This window comes from Corvus moneduloides, chromosome 3, assembly GCF_009650955.1.
Source record: "Corvus moneduloides isolate bCorMon1 chromosome 3, bCorMon1.pri, whole genome shotgun sequence".
Taxonomy (NCBI): Eukaryota; Metazoa; Chordata; class Aves; order Passeriformes; family Corvidae; genus Corvus; species Corvus moneduloides.
The window spans coordinates 20,311,472-20,336,125 of record NC_045478.1 but is presented as its reverse complement, the minus strand read 5'-3'; the positions used below and the strand labels follow the sequence as shown (position 1 = coordinate 20,336,125).

The 24,654-nt window shown below is 36.4% G+C and overlaps 1 protein-coding gene across 1 annotated transcript in view; it reads left to right on the top strand.

The window, feature by feature from the left end:
* The window catches only part of SNTG2 (syntrophin gamma 2), a 151,495-nt gene that overhangs the window by 79,849 nt on the left and 46,992 nt on the right, over positions 1-24,654 (top strand). Inside the window, exons 9-11 of the mRNA XM_032101399.1 lie at positions 5,617-5,744; positions 16,145-16,274; positions 24,027-24,065. Of these exons, the coding sequence (XP_031957290.1) occupies positions 5,617-5,744; positions 16,145-16,274; positions 24,027-24,065 (297 nt within the window). The remainder of the gene's footprint in view (positions 1-5,616; positions 5,745-16,144; positions 16,275-24,026; positions 24,066-24,654) is intronic.

Here is a 24,654-nt window from a genome sequence, read left to right as displayed (position 1 = left end):
CTGGCTCATGTTCAGCCACTGTCAACCAGCACACCCCGGTCCTTTTCCACCTTTCCAGTGACTCCACCCCTGGCTTGTAGCACTGCAGGGGGTCATCATGACCCACATGGAGGACCTGGCACTTGGCCTTGTTGAACCTCATACAATGGAAAGAGTCTGTCCAGATCCCTCTGCAGATCCTTCTACCCTCCAGGAGATCAACACTCCCACCTTGCTTTGTGTCATCTGCAAACTGACTGAAGGTGCACTTGATCCCCTCCTCCAGACCACCGATAATGATGTTAAAGAGGACCGGCCCAAATACTGAGCGCTAGAGATTACAACATGTGACCAGCTGCCAGCTCCGTTCACCAGCACTCCCTGGGCCCAGCCATCAAGCCAGATTTTACCGAGTGATGTGTGCACCTGTCCAAGCCATGGGCTGCCAGCTTTTCCAAAAGAATGCTGTGGGGGGCAGTAACAAAGGCTTTACTGAAGTCCGAGTAGATAACATGCACAGACTTCCCCTCATCTAGTAGGTCTTGTCATAGAAGATCAGGCTGGTCAAGCAGGACCTGCCTTTCCTAAACCCATGCTGGCTGTGCCTGATCAGCTGGTTGTCCTGCATATGCCTCATGATGGCACTCATGATGGTTTCTGGTCAAAGACCCATCCAGCCTGGCCTTGGCTACTTATAAGGATGGGGCATCATTTGCCAAGTGAATTAACCCTGCTTCAGCCTTCCTGAAGCCCATGTTTAATGAAAAAGCTATACCAACCTAAAATAACACTGTCTGCTTTCAAGGTATGGCCCTAGCAGAAACTGGAAATTAAATTACTAGAGAGGGTTCAGAAAGACTTACTTCTGATGACATGATATTTTTCTTGCATAAATTTAAAATCAATGACAGTTTAAAAGAAAGTAAGGTAAAATAACTGAGTTTCCCAAACTCTGCAAATTATATGTCACAAAAAGATGAAAAATTGACACTCCCAGACAGCTGGGATCTTTTCCCTTCCTTTCTGTGGTCTTAATGGAAACTTAATTATGGAGACACATCTGATTATGTCTCCCCATTAGTGGTAGACTTTCTGGACTTATTCTACTTCTTGGAAGACTTTTTCGTTGCACCATAGTGAGTTCTTTTATAGTTATTTAAGAAAGTGACAAAGCACTTGCCTGCAATGTCATTCATAGGTCAGTGATTGATCATGGGATACAGAGTCAGGCCCTCCTCCAGGTCAGCAGTATACAGCTGTCCCAGGTAGGTAGTGATTATGTGTCATTATAACTTGATTCTTGTTCACTGTTCTGTCAAAACCAAGATTTTTGTGTTCAATCCATTTCTTAATGGACAGGTGTTCCAAGCTAATTGGCATTAATTGGCAGCACTGTTGGTGACCTCTGCAGAAAACCGAAGGTATAAAATGAATGAGAGCATAAAGCCACAGTTGCAGAGATGATCTCTATTTTAGTGCTTTGGAGGAATGGTGTGGAGAGTTTTCAAGATGAGTAGCACCAGCTGTTTAGTAGAGAAATGGCTTGAAGGTCAGTCAGCTCAGTATACTGGGTCAGACCAAAGAACTATCTAGCCAAAAAACTCATTCCCAGCAGATGCCCTCAAGAGAGTGCAAAAGCAGAGGAAATATGTGTAATTGTTTATAGGGAATAATTCCTGCACCTCCTGTGACTTCTGACATCGGTGCTTCCTGAACCAGTTTGTTATGTAGACTAACACATTCATTCTCTGTTTTTATCCTACTTTTACTTCTAATCAATACCCCTGCTTCTTATGTGAAAATGGGAAGTGAACCACTGTTTCTTAACCCCTTTCTCTTTTATTTTTTTACATACCTCAGTCATACAATTCCCTCAGCAGTTTCTTTTCCAGACTAATGAATCTTTGTTAACCTAATTGTTCAAAGACAATTCTGCTCTTTTCAACATCTAAATTTCAAGATGTAAATTTTGAGTGGTAATCACCTGTTCATATCCCATTACAGTATGGGGAAAGTTAATACTGTCTTTCTTCATGTGCACTGCTATACATTTATTTACTATATTTTTAGCAGTTCTTTTATCTCTCAATCATTCAGTAGAATGAGCTTCTTCCGCAGCTCTTTCTCTTGGTTTTCTTTTCATCAATTTTTACTGCTTGTTATTCATAGGAAACTTGGTCAGTCTGGTGTTCACCATCTTTTCCAAATCATAAATCAATATCCTGAACAACCTTTGTAACTGTGGGAGTCCACGGATAGTAGCCTTCTGCTCTGTTTTCCTTGCTACAGTTTAGATAGTTATTAATTTGATAATTTCATCATGTTCCAAAGCAAATCAGTTAAGAACATTTTGTGAGGGATAAATGGTTTTCTGAAACCCAAATACGCCTTAACAATTGCTTCTCATCTATTAGCTAACAGTTTTGGACAACTCTAAAAGATTTGTGAGGCATGTCCTCTGTTCGCAAAAGTTGTACTCGGACTTGCTTCCTCCTCAGTTTCTTATTTTTATCCATGTGTTTTGAAGAGGATACATCAAGGAATCCCAGACTGAATTGTTAATAGATTATAGGTTCAATAGAACAACATGAGCTTCTGGTCCTATGATAGTGTTTTGTTTCTATGCAATGGTGTTATGTATGTATGCCCTGTTTTGTCCTTAAGATGAAGAGGGGTAATTCCAACTTTGTGCTCTACCATAAACTGGTTAGTAGAATACAGCTTCATAAGAAGTACATATTTGAAACTTAGACTAGTCTGACCCCTTCATATCCTTTTGCTGTTCTTGGCCATTAGTGTTCAGATCATGCAGGAGGATTTCTGCAGCTATAAGTAGTTTGGAACTGTGGGAAAAAAATAAATTACTCCTTCTAGTGTATTTTTCAAATATCAAAGCTTTGAAATTGTGTGGGGAAGACCAATTTGCTTTAGGAGTTTATAGCAGTTTTAACAGTTTAGCATTCTGACGTGAATATTTCTATGCTTCAATTTCATAGCTTTGGGGTTAATAGATTTTTGACCAACCGGTGTTGGCCATTTTTTCCCCTTCAATTCATTAACCTAATGAATGGTTGTGATGTACATTTTCTAAAATTCTAACTTTTACTTACATTGAGATACTTTTTCTTTACACTTATACCCTACTGAAGCATTTAATTGAAGTGTAAGGGACTCAAATGGAAACATTAAATTGCCTAAGTGATTAACTCATTAATTTTTTTTGCTGCCAAATGCTCTTAAGTTACCTAGAATATTACAGAATATTGTTCAACAACCTGATAAAAGAAGTACAACTAATAGTTCACAAGTAAAAGAGATTTTTGTGTTTAAATTCTCTAGATGTTTTCTGCATCTTTAGAGTTTAGAGGGTTGGAACAATAGATGATGTTGCATGAATTTTTATGTTCCTTAATTTTCTCATTCTTTGTTTTACTGATTTTAGTTATTTTCAGTGATCATAATCAAGTATCTATGTTTGACTGCAATAAGCTACCTTCTGTTTTATTCCTAGGCATTTCAGTTTCCAGACAGACAATGTTAGATTACGTTGATCCTTTCCAACTTCAGATTGCATGGGGTTCTGTCAATTATTTTAGTTTGTGCAGAATTCTCTACTATGTGTCAGATTCTTCACTGTGATACTAATAAATTTATTCTAGATTTTGAAGACACCTTAGCCTTTTGTGTCTAATTTTATAAAAAAAAAATTACTCTGTGGACTTGATTATGAAATATTCGTACTGCAAAAACACCAGGTGATCTCAATCAAATAAAAGCTGTATGGTTCTAGGGATAGCAAATCCCTGTTCCCAAAAAGATTGCTGTCTGAAAGTTTCCATAGTGTTACCAACTCCAGAAGTTTCATTACAAATTTTTCATTTACTAGGAAAGTGTACTTCAGTCACTGTCTCAGTCATACAGTCAGAATGTGAAACTCGCCATTTTGATTTATTTAAAGTAAATAGAAAGATCAGCCCTTGCTGACGGTAAGAAGGAGCTTTAGGAGGAAGAAACAATCCTAACTTGTTATGAGCAAGAAAAAGAAATAGACAATTCCCAGAATGCTTTTTATTTTGAGTAAATTTTATGGTTTTTGAACACTGGGGCATAACAGACTTGAAGTTGGGTCATTCTGTGGTTTCTTTGCTTTTGTAAATGCTACTCAGTGTATATTTACAGGTCATATAAAAATAACCAGCTATCAACTCTGTTCTCTACTGGAAAATTCTCTGCACAATGTGGGACAAAAAATTTTTGTTCAGAGACAGCACAATCACCTAACTTTGACCTAAATATATATGTCTGCGAATCTTTCTCGGCTGCCTTTGTGTAATTTTTATTTCTATCTTTACAAAAGAGTGAAATGCTCAACTGTCATGGAAATGCAGAGCTATAAATGCCAATAAAAATATTTCAATATATCATTTTCTTGCATTTTCTAAGAAACTCCTAGGTTGTTCTATTCAATGTTTAATAAGCATTTTTAAGCTCACAATGATTTCCAACATTTTCTAGTCCGTTTCCATAATCTAATTGATTTTTGCCTATAAACACTATTTTGAAATCGTTTGCAAACAAGCCCAGTTACCATCATTTTTGGGCACTCTTCTGTACTTTCAGTCATTGATGCAATTATGTAACCTCTGGATATTACTACACAGGCTAAAAAACTACATATTCTGCAAGTGTATATCAACTAAGAAGTATGTGTCTCTGCAGTTTTCTGAATATTTTAGTGGTAGTGGTCCTGTGCCAAATTTTAAAATTTCGTAAGTATTTTCTTTTAATCATATTTCATTCTTGGTGCTGTTGTGCACTATTTAGTTGCAGTATATGAGATGCTACACAAAATGGCAGGCTGAACAGTCTGTATATAAGCTCTAGGTTAGGTTTGAGCAGACCCTGTTACCAATAGCTATATATCCAGTCTAATTCCTCTAACTAAATTTGCATTTGCATACATTTGATTTAAGGGTATTTTCTTTTGTTATGTGAAATTAGTAGATTGTAAAATATTTATATTTTCACTAGACATCCTTTACTGCTTACACAGTTTCAACAATCTTGCCCTTCTAGTAGAGGCATTTGAAGAAAGACTTCAAAGATAAGATTTCAGAATTCATCCATCTGTAGTATGATAACACCAGAATGAGAATTTTAAATACACTGTTGAATGATATAATAGATAAAAGTCACAATGCACAAATAAATTTTCTAGAGTGGTATTTAATTAGGATATTATTTATGTCCTTTTCTCTGATGATTGAAGCATGTAGAAGATTTGTACAGAACAAATCAATTTAAACTACAACTGTATATTATATTGCACTTAGAAAAAATTTGTGGCATTTATGACTAAAAACTCTTTCCTTTCTAATATCAGTTATCAATATTAAGAAAACTTTAGATACGTTTAATGTTAAAGTAATACTGAAATTGCATATAAAGTAATACCAAAAATTTCAAGGTAGGTAGCATATGAGTTTTCATTTCTCTAACAAATCCTGAGTTTCTTGAATACTTTTATTGTGATGATTATTCACTTCTGAGATGAATAGAGCCATAGATGCATATTCATGGATTTTGCACTATACTGTTTTATAAAATCTCCTAATGTTTTTCATTTATTCTGCACAGGCTCCATCATCACCTTCTTCACCCATAGCTAATGAACCAAAATACGAGAAGCGCTGGCTAGACACTTTATCAGTTCCTCTGTCGATGGCTCGAATCTCGAGGTACAAAACCGGAACAGATAAATTAAGGTTTGTGATCTAAGAGGGGAGGCACTGGGTTAATTAGCTGTACATAGTGTTTTGCTGTGGATTGTTGGCTTTATAAGAATTGGGTGGAGATATGAAATTCTTATTAAAAACTATGCAGTTCATCTTTTCCTAAGATTAATGGCAGGCATGGTGATTACCAAAGATAAGATAAAGCTCTTACAAATATGTTTCTATAATCTGTTGTGTCTTGGAAATTCAGTTAGCATCAGCAGCTAGTACAAAGGTTGATCCTGGCGTTACTTGAATTAATTTTGAAGCTACTACATTTCCTTCTGTATCACTAATAGGACAGTCCTATATTCCCCAATTCTAATATTGTCAATTAACTCTCCTTTTTTATTATAAATGATAACACAGTGCACAATCATCATGCCTGTGCTATCATGTCATATAGATACATTTGTATCACTGTCATACAGAAACTCATACTGATGAGATTTTGGCAAAGTACATGGTACAAAATATTGTATTTTTGATCATACAGTGTTTTTGCATCTCAGAGACATAACTATTGATTCATGAAGTAACTGTGGAATAGGATGTCAGAGGCTATTTTACTGGGCTTCAGGAAAGATGAAAGCAATAGTTTCAATAAATAATATGCTTGAGAAAAGTTTAACACATCTCAGCATTCAAAAGCTTTTTCTGCAAACCATTCTGTGGTACAGCTGACTCAAATCTATCAGTAATTGTAGGCCAAGCAGTCCACAGTTCTCCATATATATCAGAACAGGAGTTCATTCACTGTCGTTATTTTCCATGGTCTTTATCAGTTGCCCTATGTTTATTTGCCTTTAGTACATATTAATGAGATAATTGGAATCTCTAGTGAAGCATCAAGGCACAGGTCACCTGCTAGCAGGAGGCACCAGTAATTCATGCGAATACCTTTCTTGATCTGTACCAGATTTTTTACCTGTTTCCTAAAAATGACCTGAAAAGCATTATTTTTCTAGTAGGATAGATATGCTGCTTTAACTTATAGCAATTCATCTTCTAAGGCAGTTGGCAGCAGCCTTCCTGGACTTTTGCATCACAGGTGAATAATAATAAATTGTCAAGAAAAGTTCTTCCACAGACTTTGTTTGAACTCCTCTTTTACATAGTGTCTCATCACTTCCTTCACTGCTTTCTTTCTCCCTACTTCAACTGACAAGTTTATGCTGTCCAGCCTTGTCCAATCTATCACAGACCTCCAACCATTCAAGACTTAGAAGTTCTGTGAATTAAGTAAACAAATCTCAGTGTTCACGTTTAGGTGTCAACTTATCATCAGTGTTCTAGAATCCAAGGGATAAATGGAAGAGGACAGAACATTTAACAACTCTGATTTCAGTTGTCACTCTGATAGTTTGAAGCACTTTCTCTCCTGTGCTGTGCACTTTACACATTAGATGGGGAAATCCCAAGGGATTCCACTTCCCACAACAGTAGCTTGTGTATTTTGAGAATTCTGTGAAGTAAAACATCTTCAGACCCTTCACTGGGTCTGGCTAAGATGGAACTAATTTTTTTTATAGTACTCCATGTGCTGCTGTTTTTGGCTTGTGACTAAAGCAATGTTAATAGCACACCAGTATTCTGGTTGTTGCTGAGCAGGGCTCACATACCCTCAAGGCTTTCTCTTTTTCTTATTCTGCTCCTACATAGTGAATAGGCCCAGGGGTAGGCAAGAATTTGAGAGGAGGCACAAGCAGGGCCAGTGACTCAGACTGACCAAAGAGATATTCCATGCTGTGTAACATCTTTGCTCAGCAATAAAAACCGAGCAGAGAGGGCTTGGGGGGAGCTATTCATCTCTCAGAGACTGACAGGACATCATTCTGCTTGTGAGAGATAGTGAGTGTTTGCCTTTGCATCATTTGTTTTGTTGTAATTTAGTTAGTTGGGTTTTTTCCCTCTTCCGTTTGCTTATTAAACTACTTTTATTTCTGTTTGTGAGGTTTTTTGCCCTTCTTATTCTCTCTGCTGTGCCTCTGGAGAGGGCTGGGGCAGCAAATGGCAGTGTGGATGCTTGGCTGCTGGCCCAAGATCAACCCATCACACATATATTTTCCTTGTAAGATTTGAGGAACTTAGTGGTTTCAGTTTTAGTCTTGGAGAGACATATTCTCTTGTGATGTATCTCGCTCCCATATATATTTAGTATATATATCACTCCTTAATTACTAGTGGGTTTCTTTATCACTGTTGTATACACTTGGAAGGAAGATGATATAATTCCATACAGCATTCCGCCATCCCATGATACTTTACTTCTAAAGTAAGTGCCCCTTGCTTGTTTTGGTGAACCAACAAAAACAGCTATATGAACATGAAAGGAATACTGCCTTGAGGTTAACTGTGGATGAGATGTTTCCCATATTCTTACTAAAGGTGTTTGTTTTTGCCTGAGGGACACCAGACTGCTCTTACCATGTACTCTGAAATGCATGTACATATTTTTACTCTTATCCCACTTATATCCTTTTTTACATTTCCCCATGTTCATATATGCATAACATCCAACACTTGTCTTCAGTAATTGCTCTCTAAAATCAAATTATCTGCTTTGCTTGAAATAAAACTGTACTATGTACAGTATCTGTAAATCCAACTTCTCTAGATAAAAATCACACTTTCAACCGTATCTTCACATCTTTGTTCCCTTTTACATTGCAGCCATCAGTCTAAAGCCATTAGAGTGAGTCCAAATTCATTCCCCTGAATGGATCACAGATCTTTCTGACCAATTTCCTAATTTTGCCATACCCTGAATATTTACTTGGAGTCTATTCGCATACATGGGTTGACAGCATGCCTGTTTTTCCCGTACTGCATGAGTCCACGAGTCTGTCATACTTGTAGTTTTTTGTCTCCCTCATGTTCTTTTTCATAACTGTGGTTTTTTGCAATGCTTCATTATGTTTAATCCACTCAATTACTGCAGTTGGTCTTGCAAAGGTGCTCTGGCATCAGAATAGCCAGATTACTTTTTAAGTCAGTGTTGTTGAATTATTGGAACTATCATCTGTAATTTCACATACACAGCTGTGTGCCTTCTCCTCAGATAGACGGGCTGTATGAAACATCTTTTTCCCTTCTTCCTACTTGAATTAAATTCAAAGAGATCTGTACAATTCTTTGTCTCAAAAAATTACCTATAGTCCATAGGCTTTTGACATAACTTTTTAACTATGGAAACATTATGGCTTTTGAAGGGTTATTAAAGATTGTCTATCCACTCAGAGGAAAAGCACACTCTCCTTTCATCAATCCTTCTTTTTCCTGATATAAAGACATCTTTTTCAGCTGTGGAATTCTTGCAGTTGGCTACAGCAGAACTTCCCATACTTTTGTTAGCATACTCTGATTTTTAAAAATATATAGTATTGTTTAGCCTCTGTATAGTACCTGTAAGTCCAACTACTCTTGCTGTTCTGATATGGTAAACTGTTATCTGCCAGTGTGGATAGTTCCTCTGACCTCATTCACTTTAGTTCTCCCTGATGTTCAAGATTGTTTCATATTTTTAGCATTCTTTTTCTGGTAGTGTAAGTAACATTCATACAACCTTAGATAAAGGAAAAACTTGTCTGTCCTAAGGTTGGGCAGAGTCAGGTATTTTACTGAAGGCCCTATTTTTTTTGCCTTTCTTTTAAAAAAAGACAAAATATTGCAACGTATAGCATGTCGGCATCTTGCTCAATATTAGTTTTTTAATTAGAAATACCTTACATACCTAGAGTTGTCTGTTAGACTGTAGTATACGTCTTGTGTGCCTTAGATCAAATCTAGTCTAGTCTAATCAGATTAGGCTGTATTATTTCCTTTGTGCTTAAACTGTGTAATTTAAATTCTTCCATACTTCAGCTGAGTTTTCCGGTAACTTTGCCAAAAAAAAGGCATACTTTCAGCATACTCTTGTGTCATGAGATGGCCAAAATCACATGTATCTGTTTGATTCTTATTCTTTTTTCATTTGAAGAGAAAGGAGTTGACTTTGCCTTTTCATTTGAAATCATCATGACTTTTTATTGTATTTTTCCCAGGAAGTCTTTAGACTGTGACTTAATGACATAAGAATATTTTTTTCATATATTTTAAATTCTATTAACACCATATGTATTAACAGAAACAAGAGAGAATGGGATAGATATTTTTCTTCCTTATGAAGGAATGACTGAAAATACTGCACAATGGGAGTGTGAAATATGTTTATTAATACCACAAAACAAAAGCAAAAAAATTTCCTCAGAATATTCTAAAGGAACGATAAGAAACATAGTAGATGTCATTCCTCCTCTCAATGAAAGAGTAAACATTGTATTAACTACTGAAATCACCTTGAATGAGTGTATTTCACATTGTTGATATGATTGGAGTCTATCTGAATATATTTATATATGCAACAGGCTAATTGGCCTTTTCGATTACTTAGAAATTTCATAACTTTTTTATTTGATTGCCTTTATAATATAGCACTACTACTTCTGTTATTCTACCCTTCTCGTCAATCCATCAAGGTAATTTTTCTCTGTAAGAAGTAAGGTAGTATAAATGTAGTGAGAATGTGTGAATACTGTGAATATTCTTAATTGCTAGTTGGCAATGGACAACTTTTTTGACTGTTGAGGACAGAATTGGTCAATAAATGAGATGTAAGTTAAACAGAGAAATAATGAGATCAGTATGTTTTTCTCACCCTAAGGAATTTGTGGTTCATATTATGGTTTGGGTTGGGTTTGGTTTTTTTTTTTTTTTTTGACAGAAAAGTAAAGATAGGTAGTCTTTTAGAAGGTGGAGAACATAGTTCATTTGCTGTAGTCTTTCATCTCTGTTACAGAATTATTATTTGTAAAAATGTACATAACTATTTTTAGTCCTTACAGGAGATACTGGTAGTACTGTATAATAATTTTTATACAGTGTATGGACTGGAGCTTGGAGTGAAGATACAAGAGCTATAACATCTTGAACATTATGAGTTTAGAGACTGAAGAAAAAATGCTTATTTAGAATATGCAAGATTGAAGTGGTGAGTGGAATGGGAGTAGTTCAGGCCCAGTAGCTATGAGCCCATGCATCTATGATCCCAATTACAAAACAACTTAATTAGATTTAGGTGTTATTTTCTATTTCTTGGCATTCTGACCATTGCAATTACTACAGAGTATCATGTATTTTTAAATTTTTTTAATGCTTTCACTGGTTTCTCAACAGATACTTTCTGAAGAATTGTATTTTCCATTTAACATTTCAGCAAGTTAACAAAATGCCTTTAATTAGATAAATCAATTGAAAACTAAGAAATTAAATAAACTGTTTTGAAAAAGATCTAGGAATTAAGCATAATCTTGCTGAGTCACTATTACTGCAACCCTAGGGTATTTTACTGTGTCCCGCAGCCGTAGGGAGGAGGAGAGAAGATCCAGCAGGCAGGAATTGTGCATCAAGATTGATTTTTTAAATTATTTTACAAACTCTTTCATAGACTTTTTTCTTCATAGTCTAATTGGACAAAGGATCAGCCACCCCTTGGGGTGATTGGCTAAAATCCTAAAACATCCATTGTCAAAATATTTTTCTACTGTACTATAAACAAGGCTTTTCAAGGCTGCAGGAGTTTGGTTGTTTACATAACTCTGCTACCTCTTCTGTGAGAGAGAAAGTATCTCACGGGCTTAGAAAATAGCAAGAAAATCCTTGCTAGCAGCATTTTTGTATCCACAAGTTACAAAACCTGATTGAGCACTTCCTCACTGTTTTCTGACATATCTGTTAGAAAATATCTGTAGAAGCATAAATGTCCGTGTTACCTCAGTTATCTTATTTGGTTGCTATAAGTGTAATGAAAATAAACCAGTTACAATACTGAAAGCAAAATGTTTCTCCAAAAAACACAAACATAAAATGAAATCCAAGTTTATGTTTAATGCTTTGATATCTTCTGAGCTACATCGTTTCTGTTAATAGTCCAGTTATATGTGGACATTTAAACATTCTGTAAGATACGAGGTTCTATGACATTTACAATACAAAATCCCATTACTTTTACCATGACATTTCAAAGAGATTAAGTAATTCAGATGATTCTTTTTGGAGAATTTCCACTCAGATCTACCCATAGTCTATAAAATTTCAGTTTATGTAGAAATTCTAGCAAGAGGGCCATATAGAACTATAAACAAGTCACAAGAAAATGTTGTAACAAAAACAATAAAAACTAACTCAAACATCAAAAAGTCATACAAACAGGAAGCAATACTGGTTCAGAACCTGGGAGGATGCAAAGCTGATCAAATCAGTCTGTCTGTATCAGCATGGTAGTAAACTTAAGATAAAAGATGTGCTATCAAACATAGATCTAGATTTTTATAGAAATATCTATATGATAAAATAGCTATATAAGTCTAAGAGAGATGGTTTCACATGCCACAGATACTAAAAAAATAAAAAAAAAATGTTTTGCTGAAATTCATAGACTCTAGTAAAGTAAAAATTCGGCTTTTCCCATTTCAGCTGGCACTGAAAATACTTTTTATCTTAGAAAAGTCTTTGGATTTAACAGCTCTATTGTAGCAAACTGCTTGAATGGAAAAATTTCCTTACTAATATTAATTAATAGTGTTTGTTTAAAAGTGTCAATATCAAGAAGAGAACTTAAAGTCTACCAATGCTCATCTGTTATTCTGACTGCCATTCTCACAAAGATAGTGTTTCTTTTATTAAAAGGAATTAATGTTGTAAACAAACTCCAGAAGAGACTAGGAATGCAGGTCTAATCATTGTTCACCATGAAAGTGAGACAGAGACACTGAGTATGGAAAATGGTGCCTCATGTTCCTTAGCAGAAATGATTGAAGGAAACAAAGTTATAAATAGGGATACAAAACTGAAAATAAGAAATGTGAGGGCAGTGCAACACAAATTTCTAGTATCTAGGAAAGGCAAATATTCATTTCTGGTTCTAGTTGCAGTAGTCAGTAGCATAAATGCAGTAATAAAAGAGGTAGGAGCTTCCCTCTCTGTGTTTTAAAATGGTCTTGGGGCCTCAGGAAAAAAAAACCAAAACAACAAAACAAAAAAATCCAAACCAACAAACAAAATAAAAAGTCTACAGCAACTTTATAGCATCTTGAGACCCTTCAAACTTACTACTTGGTGTTAAATGGAAAGCTCCTCCTTGTCAGCTAACAGGAATAGGTGCTTTGTTGTGTCTCTTTTTTCTTTTCTGTGTTTTGAGGAAATGGCAGAGAGAATGTAGGATTTATTTTGTCGTGAATTCCAATGCCATCCTGGTGCTTGCTTTGATTGTTTCACTCAAAACAAAACCCTCAGCATTTATTTTGTTAAGCTTTTATTTTTAGTTTGGATATTTGTTTTTACATGCAGTCCTTGTACACTATGCTTTTCAGAACACAGCATAGTACATAGAACAATATCAATATATTATGGGATCTTCAGAGAGAAACTATTATAACTGAAAGCAAGAAATAATCATAGTAAAGCTGATTAAGATTCAGGGCAAAACCACTGTGTTACTACCATAGATTTCATGACTGGCATCTTTAAACTTTGAAAAGCCCAGGCTGTTTCTTATCCTGTGTCATTTACACTGAACCACTTTCTGGTAAAACCGCCTTCCTGCCCAAGTCAGCACAGTGGGGACAGCAGTGCCCCAAAGGTCTCAGTCTCATGTGCCAGGTAATATGGCACATCACTGGCACATCAGAAGCGTTGGACCAGCTCCTGGGAAAAGATGTCCTGGTGTTAGTCTGCTGGAGCAAGGGAGCAGCTCTGCAGGAAGGGCTTGGTAATCTTGGCAGACACCCCACTGAGCAGGCGTCAGCTGCGCACATGTTCACTGATGAAGTCTCATACAAGGGGCTGCATCAGCAATAACATACTTAACACGTCAAGGGAAATGGTTATTCTCATCTATTCTCATCTATTCTCATCTATGTGTATTCCTGAGGCCACATCTGAGGTAGCTCCCTCTGTGGCCAGTTTTGTTCTTCCGGTAGAAAAGATTTGTATTTTAAGAAAGTTAGTGAGGAGCCTGGACTAGAGGACTTGCAGAATCCCCCACACCCTATTTGATTCTGTGCAAATATCCTGTTAATAAAGTGTTAGATCTCTAGATGAACACTGATTCTTATTAGCTGTTTTGTAATTGATCAACGTATTTTAATAAGATAAAAAACAATAGGAATTTTAAGTGTAATCCACACTATCACCAGCACCATGTTTCAAATGATAAAATATTGGGTAATTTTTATAATAAAATTATTTTTTAATTTTGATTGCCTGTTTTGGTTGCATCAGTTGTTAACTGAGCAGTTCCATTCTGTGATCTTTCATCAGCCATTAGTGTAAAGTCATGCCATTGGGATAAGGCATTCACGTCTTTGTGTGTCTGCTGAAGCTGAGATAGTATCTAGGCACCCTGTGGTTCCATGGAGAGCATTGCTTGGCTCTCTTAAATGCTCTGGACTGTCCTCTTGCTGTGTAAGGATTCTAGCATCTTAGCTTTGATATTTGAGCTGGATATCTAAGCTGGGCATTGTGAATGGCTTCTCTTTGCAGCATTAAATTAAGTCTGTTTCCAGGCTCCACTGTGTATCAATGCATAAGGGCTGACAGATTCTCACTGTCTCACTAGGATGTTGAAAATATCATACCATAAGTCATTTCATTGCAGCAGTGTTGGGATCTTTGTCAGAACCTTAGGTAAAAAGAACAATATGCTTGGAAGGTGATTATTAGACTCAGTTTACTTGAAGACAATAAAATAAATTTTTTTTAATCCTTTCTTTCTGAAGAGGTGAAAGAGATTTACTGAAATGAAACTGACACAGAATTGTGCCATTGCCATCAGGTTTTAGTAGTTACCATGATTATTCAATCATGAAAGAAAAACAGGCAATCATCTGATACATATTTAAGTATTTAGGCCAAGCATGTTAATTTTTGCAAATAGCAAGTGTAATGCTTTACAACTCCTTTAAAAGCAAAGTATCTCATATTTATCTATTCAGATAATTTGTCTTATTTATATTGTGTGGGATGGGTAGTTTATATTACCTTTTCTGGCAAATATATAGTGTTCAGTATTCATGTTCACCATCAAACTCCCTACAAATGACAAAGGTTAGGTTAATAACTTTTTCATTAAATCAGGAATGAATAACTGCCCATTAACCTCTATGTGCCATTTTGAATGTTGTCATGTATCATAAATTAAGCAGTAGAGGACTTCACCTTAGATCAGAGAACCCCAGGAAGACTCAGCAACTTCATAGAGCAGTATTCTTGATTCAGTAGTTGGCTTTCTTCTAGGTTAGTACCAGAAATGAAGCAATATAGTATATAAGTATAAATATCTAATTTACAGATGTGGAAGGTAGCGGTTATATTCTCCATGTTATGTACAAAAAACCCCATATGCACAATCATTAAGATAATTATAATTGTCTTTCACAATAGTATATAACTAAAATCTAATTCTCCTGGCAATCATAGGTATTTAAATAATCTGAGTAGCTTTTTGAAGTTTAGTTACTGGAACTATTGTGTGTCACTTTTTTTAAATTTAGACCAGTGTACTTCCATGCCACTACTTAATGAGCTTTTGTTGTTCTTATTGGAAAATATTAAGAGTTAAAAAAACATATCCCACCAGCATCCAGATGCAGGGGATTTCAGAGGTACATACACAGTGCCTAACTTACTGCAGATAGGAAAGGAAAGCATTGGCATTTGCAGAATAAAGTTGCTATAAACACGTAAAAGTTTCATTAAAAGTTAATAAAATGCAGTTGCGCACAAGCCTGTGCCAATGCTGTTTTGAGAAAACTATTTAAGGAAAACTTTTTAAAGAAGCTTCTAAGAACATTTTTCAAATTTCTATGTCATAAAAGAGCTTAAAATAAATATTGATTTGAAGGAAACATAGAAAAGTATAGGAATCAAAGAAATGAAAGCTAGGGAAGACAGTGCTTTGAATCTTCGTACATTCCTAGTAAATTAAGCCAAAATGCAATAAAGAAAATCAGCATTCTGGTTTTAAAAAAACCTGTGTTTTTTCTAAAAGACCTGGTGCACATTTCCTGAATACACTACCTTAAGTTCAATAATTATGAACATAATATGTATACCCAGGGGAAGTAAATGATCATCAGCACATGTGTATACTGGTACAGATAAAGTACTTACTGTATCTGTTGCCCTTGGTACTGCCCTATAATCCTTGGTTTTGTTGCCTTTCTATTGATTAGTAAATTAAACACTCAAAAACTTGTAAAAAGGCATAAAAATCATTTGAACACTGATAAATATTGGGCAGTTTCAGAAAACTGACGTATCTTCCTTTACGGATATATTTCTTCTTACTGCAGATCTAATGCATTTGAAGTGCTGGCACTCGATGGAGTTAGTACTGGGATACTTCAGTTTTATACAGCCCAGGAGAGTGCTGACTGGCTGAGAGCAATGTCAACTAACATCAGTGATTTGACACTTCAAAATGTATGTTACTTTCTGCATATTTTCTTGTTTATGCTATTGTAAAAGTATTTCTAGTTTTCAAAGGGTAAAAAACAATTCACATTTAAGATACAATATATAAAATGCTTGTGTATGGGGAGGAAAAGGAGAAAGGAAAAAGCAGGGAGAGGTTGCCTAATCAAAAATATCAAGTTTTCAAGGCACGCAGTGTTAGCGTAGAAGAGAGAGCAGTAGAGAATCACATTACATTTATCATTTTAAAGACTTTTAGGATGAAATATTTATCCATACTGGTCATTTCACAGAGATTTAGTTGTGACAAAATATTTCATTTCTACATTTTTGTAATTAAACTGTGCTTGAAATTAGCATTTGTTGATTTTGAAATAAGCATGTGAAAATTCTGTAGCTAGTGAAGTATGATTTACAGAGGCTTTCTGGGAGACAATGTTACATCTCTAAGTTGTCTAAGAGTTGATTTATTTAAGGTCACATTATTCCATCTCATGTCATTATTCCATAGTATAAAGATGCCTATGCTATTTTAAGTTATTCCTGTAAATTAATAAGTAACAATTGCCTTTGCAAGAAGAAGTATTAACTAATCCCTGGAGAAACAAAAAATTACTATTTGGATAGCACATTTATTATTCCAACAAAGAGCAGCTAAAAATATAATAGTTGATAAATAAATAATAAATTTAAATATAATAATTTATAATTACAGAACTAACCAAAAAGTTAAATAGGGAATCCAATAATGTACAATTTTGAAAATATATTTGTCTTTAAGAAATGGTAAAATTCACTGATGAAAATACAATAGCACAGCTGTCCCTGAAAGAATTGCCTGTGCAGGTTTTAATCTTTTTTTCCTAGATGTGTTGAGTCTGTAACTTCTTTCATAAATTTTAATTTAGTAGCCTGACTTTAATTTATGCTTTGTACTCTAAATAAACTGTTTCTTAGGTCTCGAGATTATATTATGTAGAATTTGTATTAAATTTCAACATAAATCTTTGGTTAAAACAGAATTAAAATTTAATTTATTTTTCTAGTCTTCAAAAGTTACATGAATCACGTTTGATCATAATAGTTCATTTATTCCATTAATTCTTTTAAAATATTGAATTGCTTAACCAATCTCTTTGACAAAATGAAAAGTTTTTGCCTATGACTTATTCTTTATAAATACTCTGTATTTAGTGACTCATATCATGTACAGAGTATTATTATTTGATAATTCTAAGAAAGTGTATGGTAATATTTCTAGAGCAATTCCAGTTCATAGTTACTAAGCCTTTTTTTTCTTTATAGAGAAATTCACTGAATGAAAACCACTCCAAGGATATAAGTGAATAAGAATAAAAATAAATGCAGGCAGCTTTTATTAGTCATATGGTGCTAGTCTGTTTTTTTCCGAAGGACTGTGTGCAGTAACTATGTGTCCTGACATAGTCTCTTCACTGTGCTGCGACCTGTCAGCAGCAATATTTCATTACAAACTAAGTGCTTTCATTAGTCTTCTCCACTCTCTATTAACAGTGAATTCTGCCAACAAAGTAGTCCGTCTGGTGTTCATATAATTGGCTGCTCCCAGGAGGGGTCTGAGAAACAACGGTCGTGATGAATATCCATGTTTCATGTCCGTAGTGAGTTACAAAGTAAACTCTATGCAGCTCATATGAGAAGCATGTAAACTTCTTTGCTTGGACAGTAGCTTTACAGTTTTTGTCAGGTGTGCAGCCTGTGGAACAACTGGAAAGGTGTGTCCAGAGAATTTTTGTAATTATTGATCATCAGAAGGGGAGATGCAGTAGTCAGTGAGAATCTCTTTTGTTGCAAACTGGTTTTAAAACAAGGATTGTGAGGCTGGAGTACAGCAGAAGGCTGGAGAGCTCACTGCCTCTGGGCAGCCAGAAAACAAACCACTGTCCACAGTGCTTAGGGCAGGGACTTTGAATTAGGCTTCTTGAAAGTCCATTTGGAATGCTTTTTATTACCTTAGTCCTATCATTTGAAAAAAATTATTCTTTTCTTATCATACCTCTGACACTGACATTAGGGAATGGATCTGTAATTCCTTCAGAGCTTCTTTCTGTTTCTGCACTTCTCCTCTTCTGTGGAGTGTCTCCCCATTCTCCAGGAGTGAAGATAATCACTACTGATTCAAAAATTGTTTCAGAGAATTCCTTATCTGGTTATGGGTTATTTTCATGAGTACTTGCTGACTCTAAGTTCAGTTGCTTCTCCAAATATTTCAACTATTGATTTCCTATTCTGTCCTGTGCCATCATGTCTGTATGGAAATTTCTTACTAGATACATGGTCACAATGGATTTTCTTGCTAATAACTTTTGGCATAATGTCAGCATCCTTACCTGAGCTCTTACTAGGTTTTTAAGCAATACTTAGCATTATTCATGTTTTACTTTCACATGTTTTTACATTTTCTTTTGCTGGTACTTGTTTCATGACTTTAGCAACTTTTCTTGCACTTTAGTCATTCTTACTTAAACTGTGCCTATTTGTGCTACTCTTATATACATTCTTGTCCTACATATTTGCATAATATTTTGAATAATTTATTTTAGAATTTTAGTTCTTAAAGAGCTCCTAATAGGGATATTTTTTGTACAGTGCACGCAATATTTCCTGTATCACTTTACCCAGATATACTTCATTTTTTTTATTTTACCCTAGTACAGTCATGTTCAGCAGCTCTTTGTCAGATCTCCTGCTGATGCTAGGAGACAGTCCTAATGTAGGTAGTGCAAAAATAGCTCTGCCATAATGTGACACTTCTGCTAATGTCAGACTACTCTTTTGAAGTACTGAAACATCTAACTTCTATACAAAGGCAAGCTCTCTGGAGATCAAGTGTATAGGAGGAGTCATCTTTCAACAGTGAAGATGTGAGAAGTTGTCACTGCATAGGAATGCTACCCCTGTATGATAGCATATTTACAGAGTGCTACTTGGTAGATGAGAAATAATGGTTCTGGTACCAGCCTGGAGTTAGTTCTTAAATGGCAGAGGAGGCCAGGGAATGCTGCAATATGGAGAAAAATGTAAGGGTGTCTTTTCAGCCCTCACTGCTGATACATGCTTTGTGTGCTGAGCTCAGAAAATCTCCTAGTAACAGTCAGCTTTACAAGCAACATGCATTTACTTTTATTTCTGAGGACCCTTGCCCCAGATTATTCCTCTCTCTGTTCATATTCTGGTTTTCTGTTTTTTTCACATATTTTTCTACCTGCATGGAACTACCCTATCATCTTCCTTTGTGATTTAATCCCCATTTTAAATGTTCTCAAAGCTCTTTACATTTACCTTTGGCAGAAATAAATAGAGGTGAATGAGCACCTCACATTTATTTCTTCATACACCTCTTTTCTCACAGATGGAGGTGCAGTTGAAAAAACTGAGGGAAGAGGGATAACAGAAACTGGCAGTGAATTTTCCATGATGAAATAAGAAGCACAGGAAACAAGTTAATCTACATGTGCTTCTTACTGCTGCTGTTCTTAATTTCTTCAGATGAAGGGTTCTTTGCAGTCTGAAGTGACAATGCCATGATGGTGATAATTTTTTAGGAGAAAGGTCTTTGGGATAATTTATATTTCTCTCCCCATTTTTCACCATTCAGATTGACAACTATTAGATATGTGTGGCTTTTCTCATGGATCTTAATTATTTTCTTTGAAATATAGCATTGAACATAAATTCAGTCATAATCAGTAGAAGCACCTAAAGGTAATTCTGTCAGTTCATTTACATTATAGAGATTTGTTTCTTATATTTATAACTTTCTCAAGATTTTGTGTTTTTTCCTAGTGTACTCTAAAGATGTTACTTTAAAAAAAAATATTCATAAATAAATGAGTAGGTCATAAGCAGGTAAGAGAACAAGTTATGATGCACTTGTTCCACTTTAAACATTATTTATGATTTTTATAAATCATTCCAGCAGTTTCATTGTTCATTCATCCAGTTCATGGTAGAAACCTAAAATTTTATATTAAAGTAAAATAAATTATTAGTACAGATGACATTTATGCCCATGACAGCTTTCTTAATTGCAAATGTCATAGTCTGTAAACCTTCTCTTTTATTTCTTCAGGTAAACATTGCAGTCGTGTGAAATTTCTGTTGTAATAGAGATTTTTGAAATATGAGCTTTGAACATACATAAAAAAAAGAAACGAAAGAAGATTGAGAAGGTCTTGCTTTCTTTACACCGCAGAATGTGGGGTACATGTAGATGGAAACAAAATCCTTGTATGTAGGAAGCAGTATACAAATTTGACTGCCTCAATGATTGTACAAACAGTTCTATTCCCAGGGTGAGAATGCATAATATTTCTTCACTGCTGCTTTTTGTTCTTTTAAGTGCAAAAATTTCCAGTTCAAAGTATCACAGTTCAAACTGTAGAGGTTGTAAAGGGAAGTCAGTAAGGATAGGAACCACATCCCCTAAGCTTAGCCAAGCAATAAGCAGTCACATAGGATACCTATACAGCTAGGAAAAAAATAGGTGCCTGTCAAGATCCTTCACTCTCACTGTTTTCTGGAAAGAGAATATAAGTATATCATATGTGAGATAAATCCCAGCCTGGGTGGTATTTAGATTTAGGTAAATGGTTTGGAATCATTTCTGTTCCTGCTCCGTATGTATCCATTTAGAAAGGAGTATAGGAATTACAATCTGCTTAATGGTTCCTTTCCCAAGTTGCCTGCAGTCTTTGCAGACCCAGGTTTTTGTTTTAGTTCCCCTGCTGTCTCCAGCTCCCATTTCTATGCTGCAGTGCTGAGAGCTCATGCGCTGCCAGCAAGGTAAATGTATGCCATTTGTATTCCTGTCTGTCTGCACCAGCTGTGGAGGCATGTGAAGGGCACACATGGTGCCGGGTGAAGTGAGGAGTTTGTACTTCTCTCTCCTCAGCCCCATGACATTGGGATGTAATATGATATAGAAGCAGATCTTTCCTCTCCCCACAGATACATCGGGGCTGCAGCCATCCTGCTTTGAATAGGGAATTGCTGTCTGTGCAGCGAACAGCTGCAGAGTCCAAAGCGTTCTTCCCTATCGTCCTTACCAATGGGAAGCTGAGCTGGTTATGAGGATGCTCTTCGGAATACCATCATGGTGCAGTAAACCTGCATGGCCAGTCTGACACACATTTTTCCAGGCACATCTGAACCCATTTACTTGCACTGGCTTGTGCTATAGTAATCTTGTTATTGAGCATGGTTTTGGACTCTTGAAAAGAAATTATGTTTTCTCTGTGTGTAACATTGCTTTTATATAGTTACTTTGTGTATGTATTTGTGTCTGAAGCACAGGAGAAAGGTTGGACCTGCATATGGGCAGGGTGTATCAGCATTTTTACTGACATTGAAGTATTCCAGGTGTCTTTTCATTAAGACCTGCACAACTGCTCCAGCAGGATTAAGCCCACCCCCAAATCAGACTGGTGAGGTCTGCTTCCTTCTGCAATGCTGAGCATGTCATCAATTTGTTTTAACCAAGTTACAGAGGGAGGTTCTTGAGTTCTGGCTGATTTGTTACTGCTGGGGCCCCGAGGGCACCAAGAATCTCAGCCATCTCTTCTCCCAGCTGTCCTTCGGGCCAGCTCCGGCACAGTGCAGCCCTGCAGTCAGGGGCCGGGCTGAGGAAGGCACACCTGTGTGCATGACCTGTGAGGAGCCTTGCTGGGGCCCCGGTCTCCACTCAGCAGCTGAATTTCAGTTCCATCCCCGTCTTTGCTCCATGCCTGTGCTAAGCTGCAGGTGCCAGCACCTGCAGGCTGTGACCCACCTCTGTTGTGGTAGACCCTGCTCCTCCTCTAGGGTGGCAGGGAGCTGGTAGGGCCACTCCAAGAGCCTAGCAGGATCTCTCAACACACTGTCCAAGGTGACAGCCAGGCCTGGCAGATGCCCCAGGCTCCCAGCAGCTTGGCCACCTCAACCTCAGACCTTCAGTCACTCCCAGCTGTCTGACCCACCAGCACACCTGCACTGTTTGACTGCACAATTCAGTTCCAAAAGGTTGCAAAAGTAATTGTGTGAGGTAGAAGAGCCCTGATCGCCCATGATAGGTTAGGCCTGACAAGAGCTCCTACAGCCCTGAGCATTGCTTTCACCCTCTGTCCCTACAGTCTAGACTCCTGTTGTTATCCTACCCCTCCACACTGCTTTTTATCTTAGGGCCATTTTGTTTATGATCATAGATACTTCACGTTGGGCAGGACAATGACTTGTTATTGTTATCTGTTAGGTGCAAGTGTGTGTGTGTATATAAATCCTAACACAAAGCCATACAGGTGTACTGGGTCTGGCTGGGATGGCGGTAGCTTTCTTCATAGCAGCAGGTGCTGTGTTTTGTATCTGTGGGAAGAACAGCATTAATAACACACCAGTGTATTGGTTGGTGCTGAACAGTGCTTGCACAGGATGAAGGCTTTGACTTTTTCTCACTCTGACACCCCTCACCCACCTCAGCAAAGGATGACCAAAGAATTAGGAAGGGACATGGTTGGGACAGCTGACTGAAAGTGGGCAAAAAGATATTCCATACCACTGTGCTCAGCAATAGAAGTGACATAGTGGACAAAGGAGGTGTGGGTTTGTCTTCCAAGATGGCTGTTGCTTGGAGCCTGCTTGTGGGAGGCAGAGAGTGATTGCATTTATGTCATTTGTTTTTTCCTTGTTTCTTTCACTTAAGCTCTCTTTATTTTGACTCAGAATTTTTCTTGCTTTTGCTTTTCCTATTCTCTCACCCTTCCTGCTTGTTGAGGGAAGGGAGTGAGGAGCTATGTGGGTGCTCAGCTACTGGCCAGAGTCAACCCACAACAGTCAATGGCATCACCATTTTTACTGAGTTACATCCACAGATTCCATCTTAAAAATCGGGTATGCCCAGGATACAAGAAATAGCCCTGGATTTCTTCTGCTCATTTCCTATGGCGGTTGTAGATTTCCCTGTGCCTAGGTGTAGAGTTTTGGTCTTCCATCACAAACCTTTCATTTCTAATAAAACAGGCTTTTTTGACAACAAGGTCCTTTGGAAGTATTCTAGGACAGTTTTCAGCTTACACCTAGCATATAGGGAAGTCTGGTTTTCCACTCTAATCTATTTGTTTCTAGATTCTTATCTACACTTAACAATATTGCACTTTAAAGAAATGTTACACTTTAAAGAAGAGAATATATGTCAGTGTTGTCCCCCACTCATCTATGCAAACTATGACTGCCAGAAAAAAGTCAAAATGAACAAAACTCTTCATTATCTAAACAAAGAGGAAAAACTTTGTCTTGGAGGGTAAACTAAAAGGAAAGCCGATGCAATTTTCCTTTCATCTTTAAATACATCTTATAGTCTATTGTTATCATTACACAAGGACTTAATTGCAGAACTCATTTAAGAATCTGCTTAAGCAGTTTTTTAACTGGGACCTCAGAGAGATGTCTACAGTGTAGTATAATATTTTCACTCAGACTGGCAAAGTTAAATTCATAAATGCAAATCTTTATGAGATATTTAAGGAAAAATATGATAAAAGGCTTTTGTCTTTCAAATACTTGTTTTTTTTTAATTCACTGTAATAGTAAAAATCTAGTATTTAAGCACTGAATGGTATCATTTCTTAAAAATATAATTTGGAAGTATTAATATAGTATTCAATAACTAAATCAATCAATGCTAATTGCACCACAGAAACTCTTCAGCATATTAATAACTCTGTGTGTTCTTCCATCTCTCTTTTATAGATGAAAATGGCAAATAAATGCTGTTCTCCCTCTGACCAGGTAAGATTTCCATTATATTATACATTTCTTTTAATTCTTGTGATTACATTGTTGGAAAATTTGTAGAGGTTGCATATACTCATCTAGTCAGTTTTAAAATTCTAAAGTTTTCTATGGTTTGAAATTCTGAAATTACCTACTCAATACAGGAGATTCTTAATATGCATAATAATACACAGTAATAAGTAGAATCATCCACTGTAAACCTAAAAAGTGGATTAGATGGAGCCATGAAATACATGGGAGGGGAACAATGGAACTCCCAACCAGGTCTTGGAAAGCACAGTCTACGTTTGCATGTAACACTGCAGCAGTGAGTCTGTTAACTCCCAGTTTACATCACATATGGTGCACACATAGCCAAGGGGTGTATTCCAGATGCAGTCTGTTTTGCATGTACCATGCTATGCAGAATGCATTTGCCATGTGTGTTTTTCTGTGACTTTTGTAGCTCAGGACCCTGATAATACATTTCTTCTACTCCAATTAGACCAATGTCCTGAAGACCCAGATGAATTTACTGGACTGGGAAGTATTCTTACTTCTTGCAGCATTGCAAATAGGGTTTTTTTGTTTACTTTGTAAAATA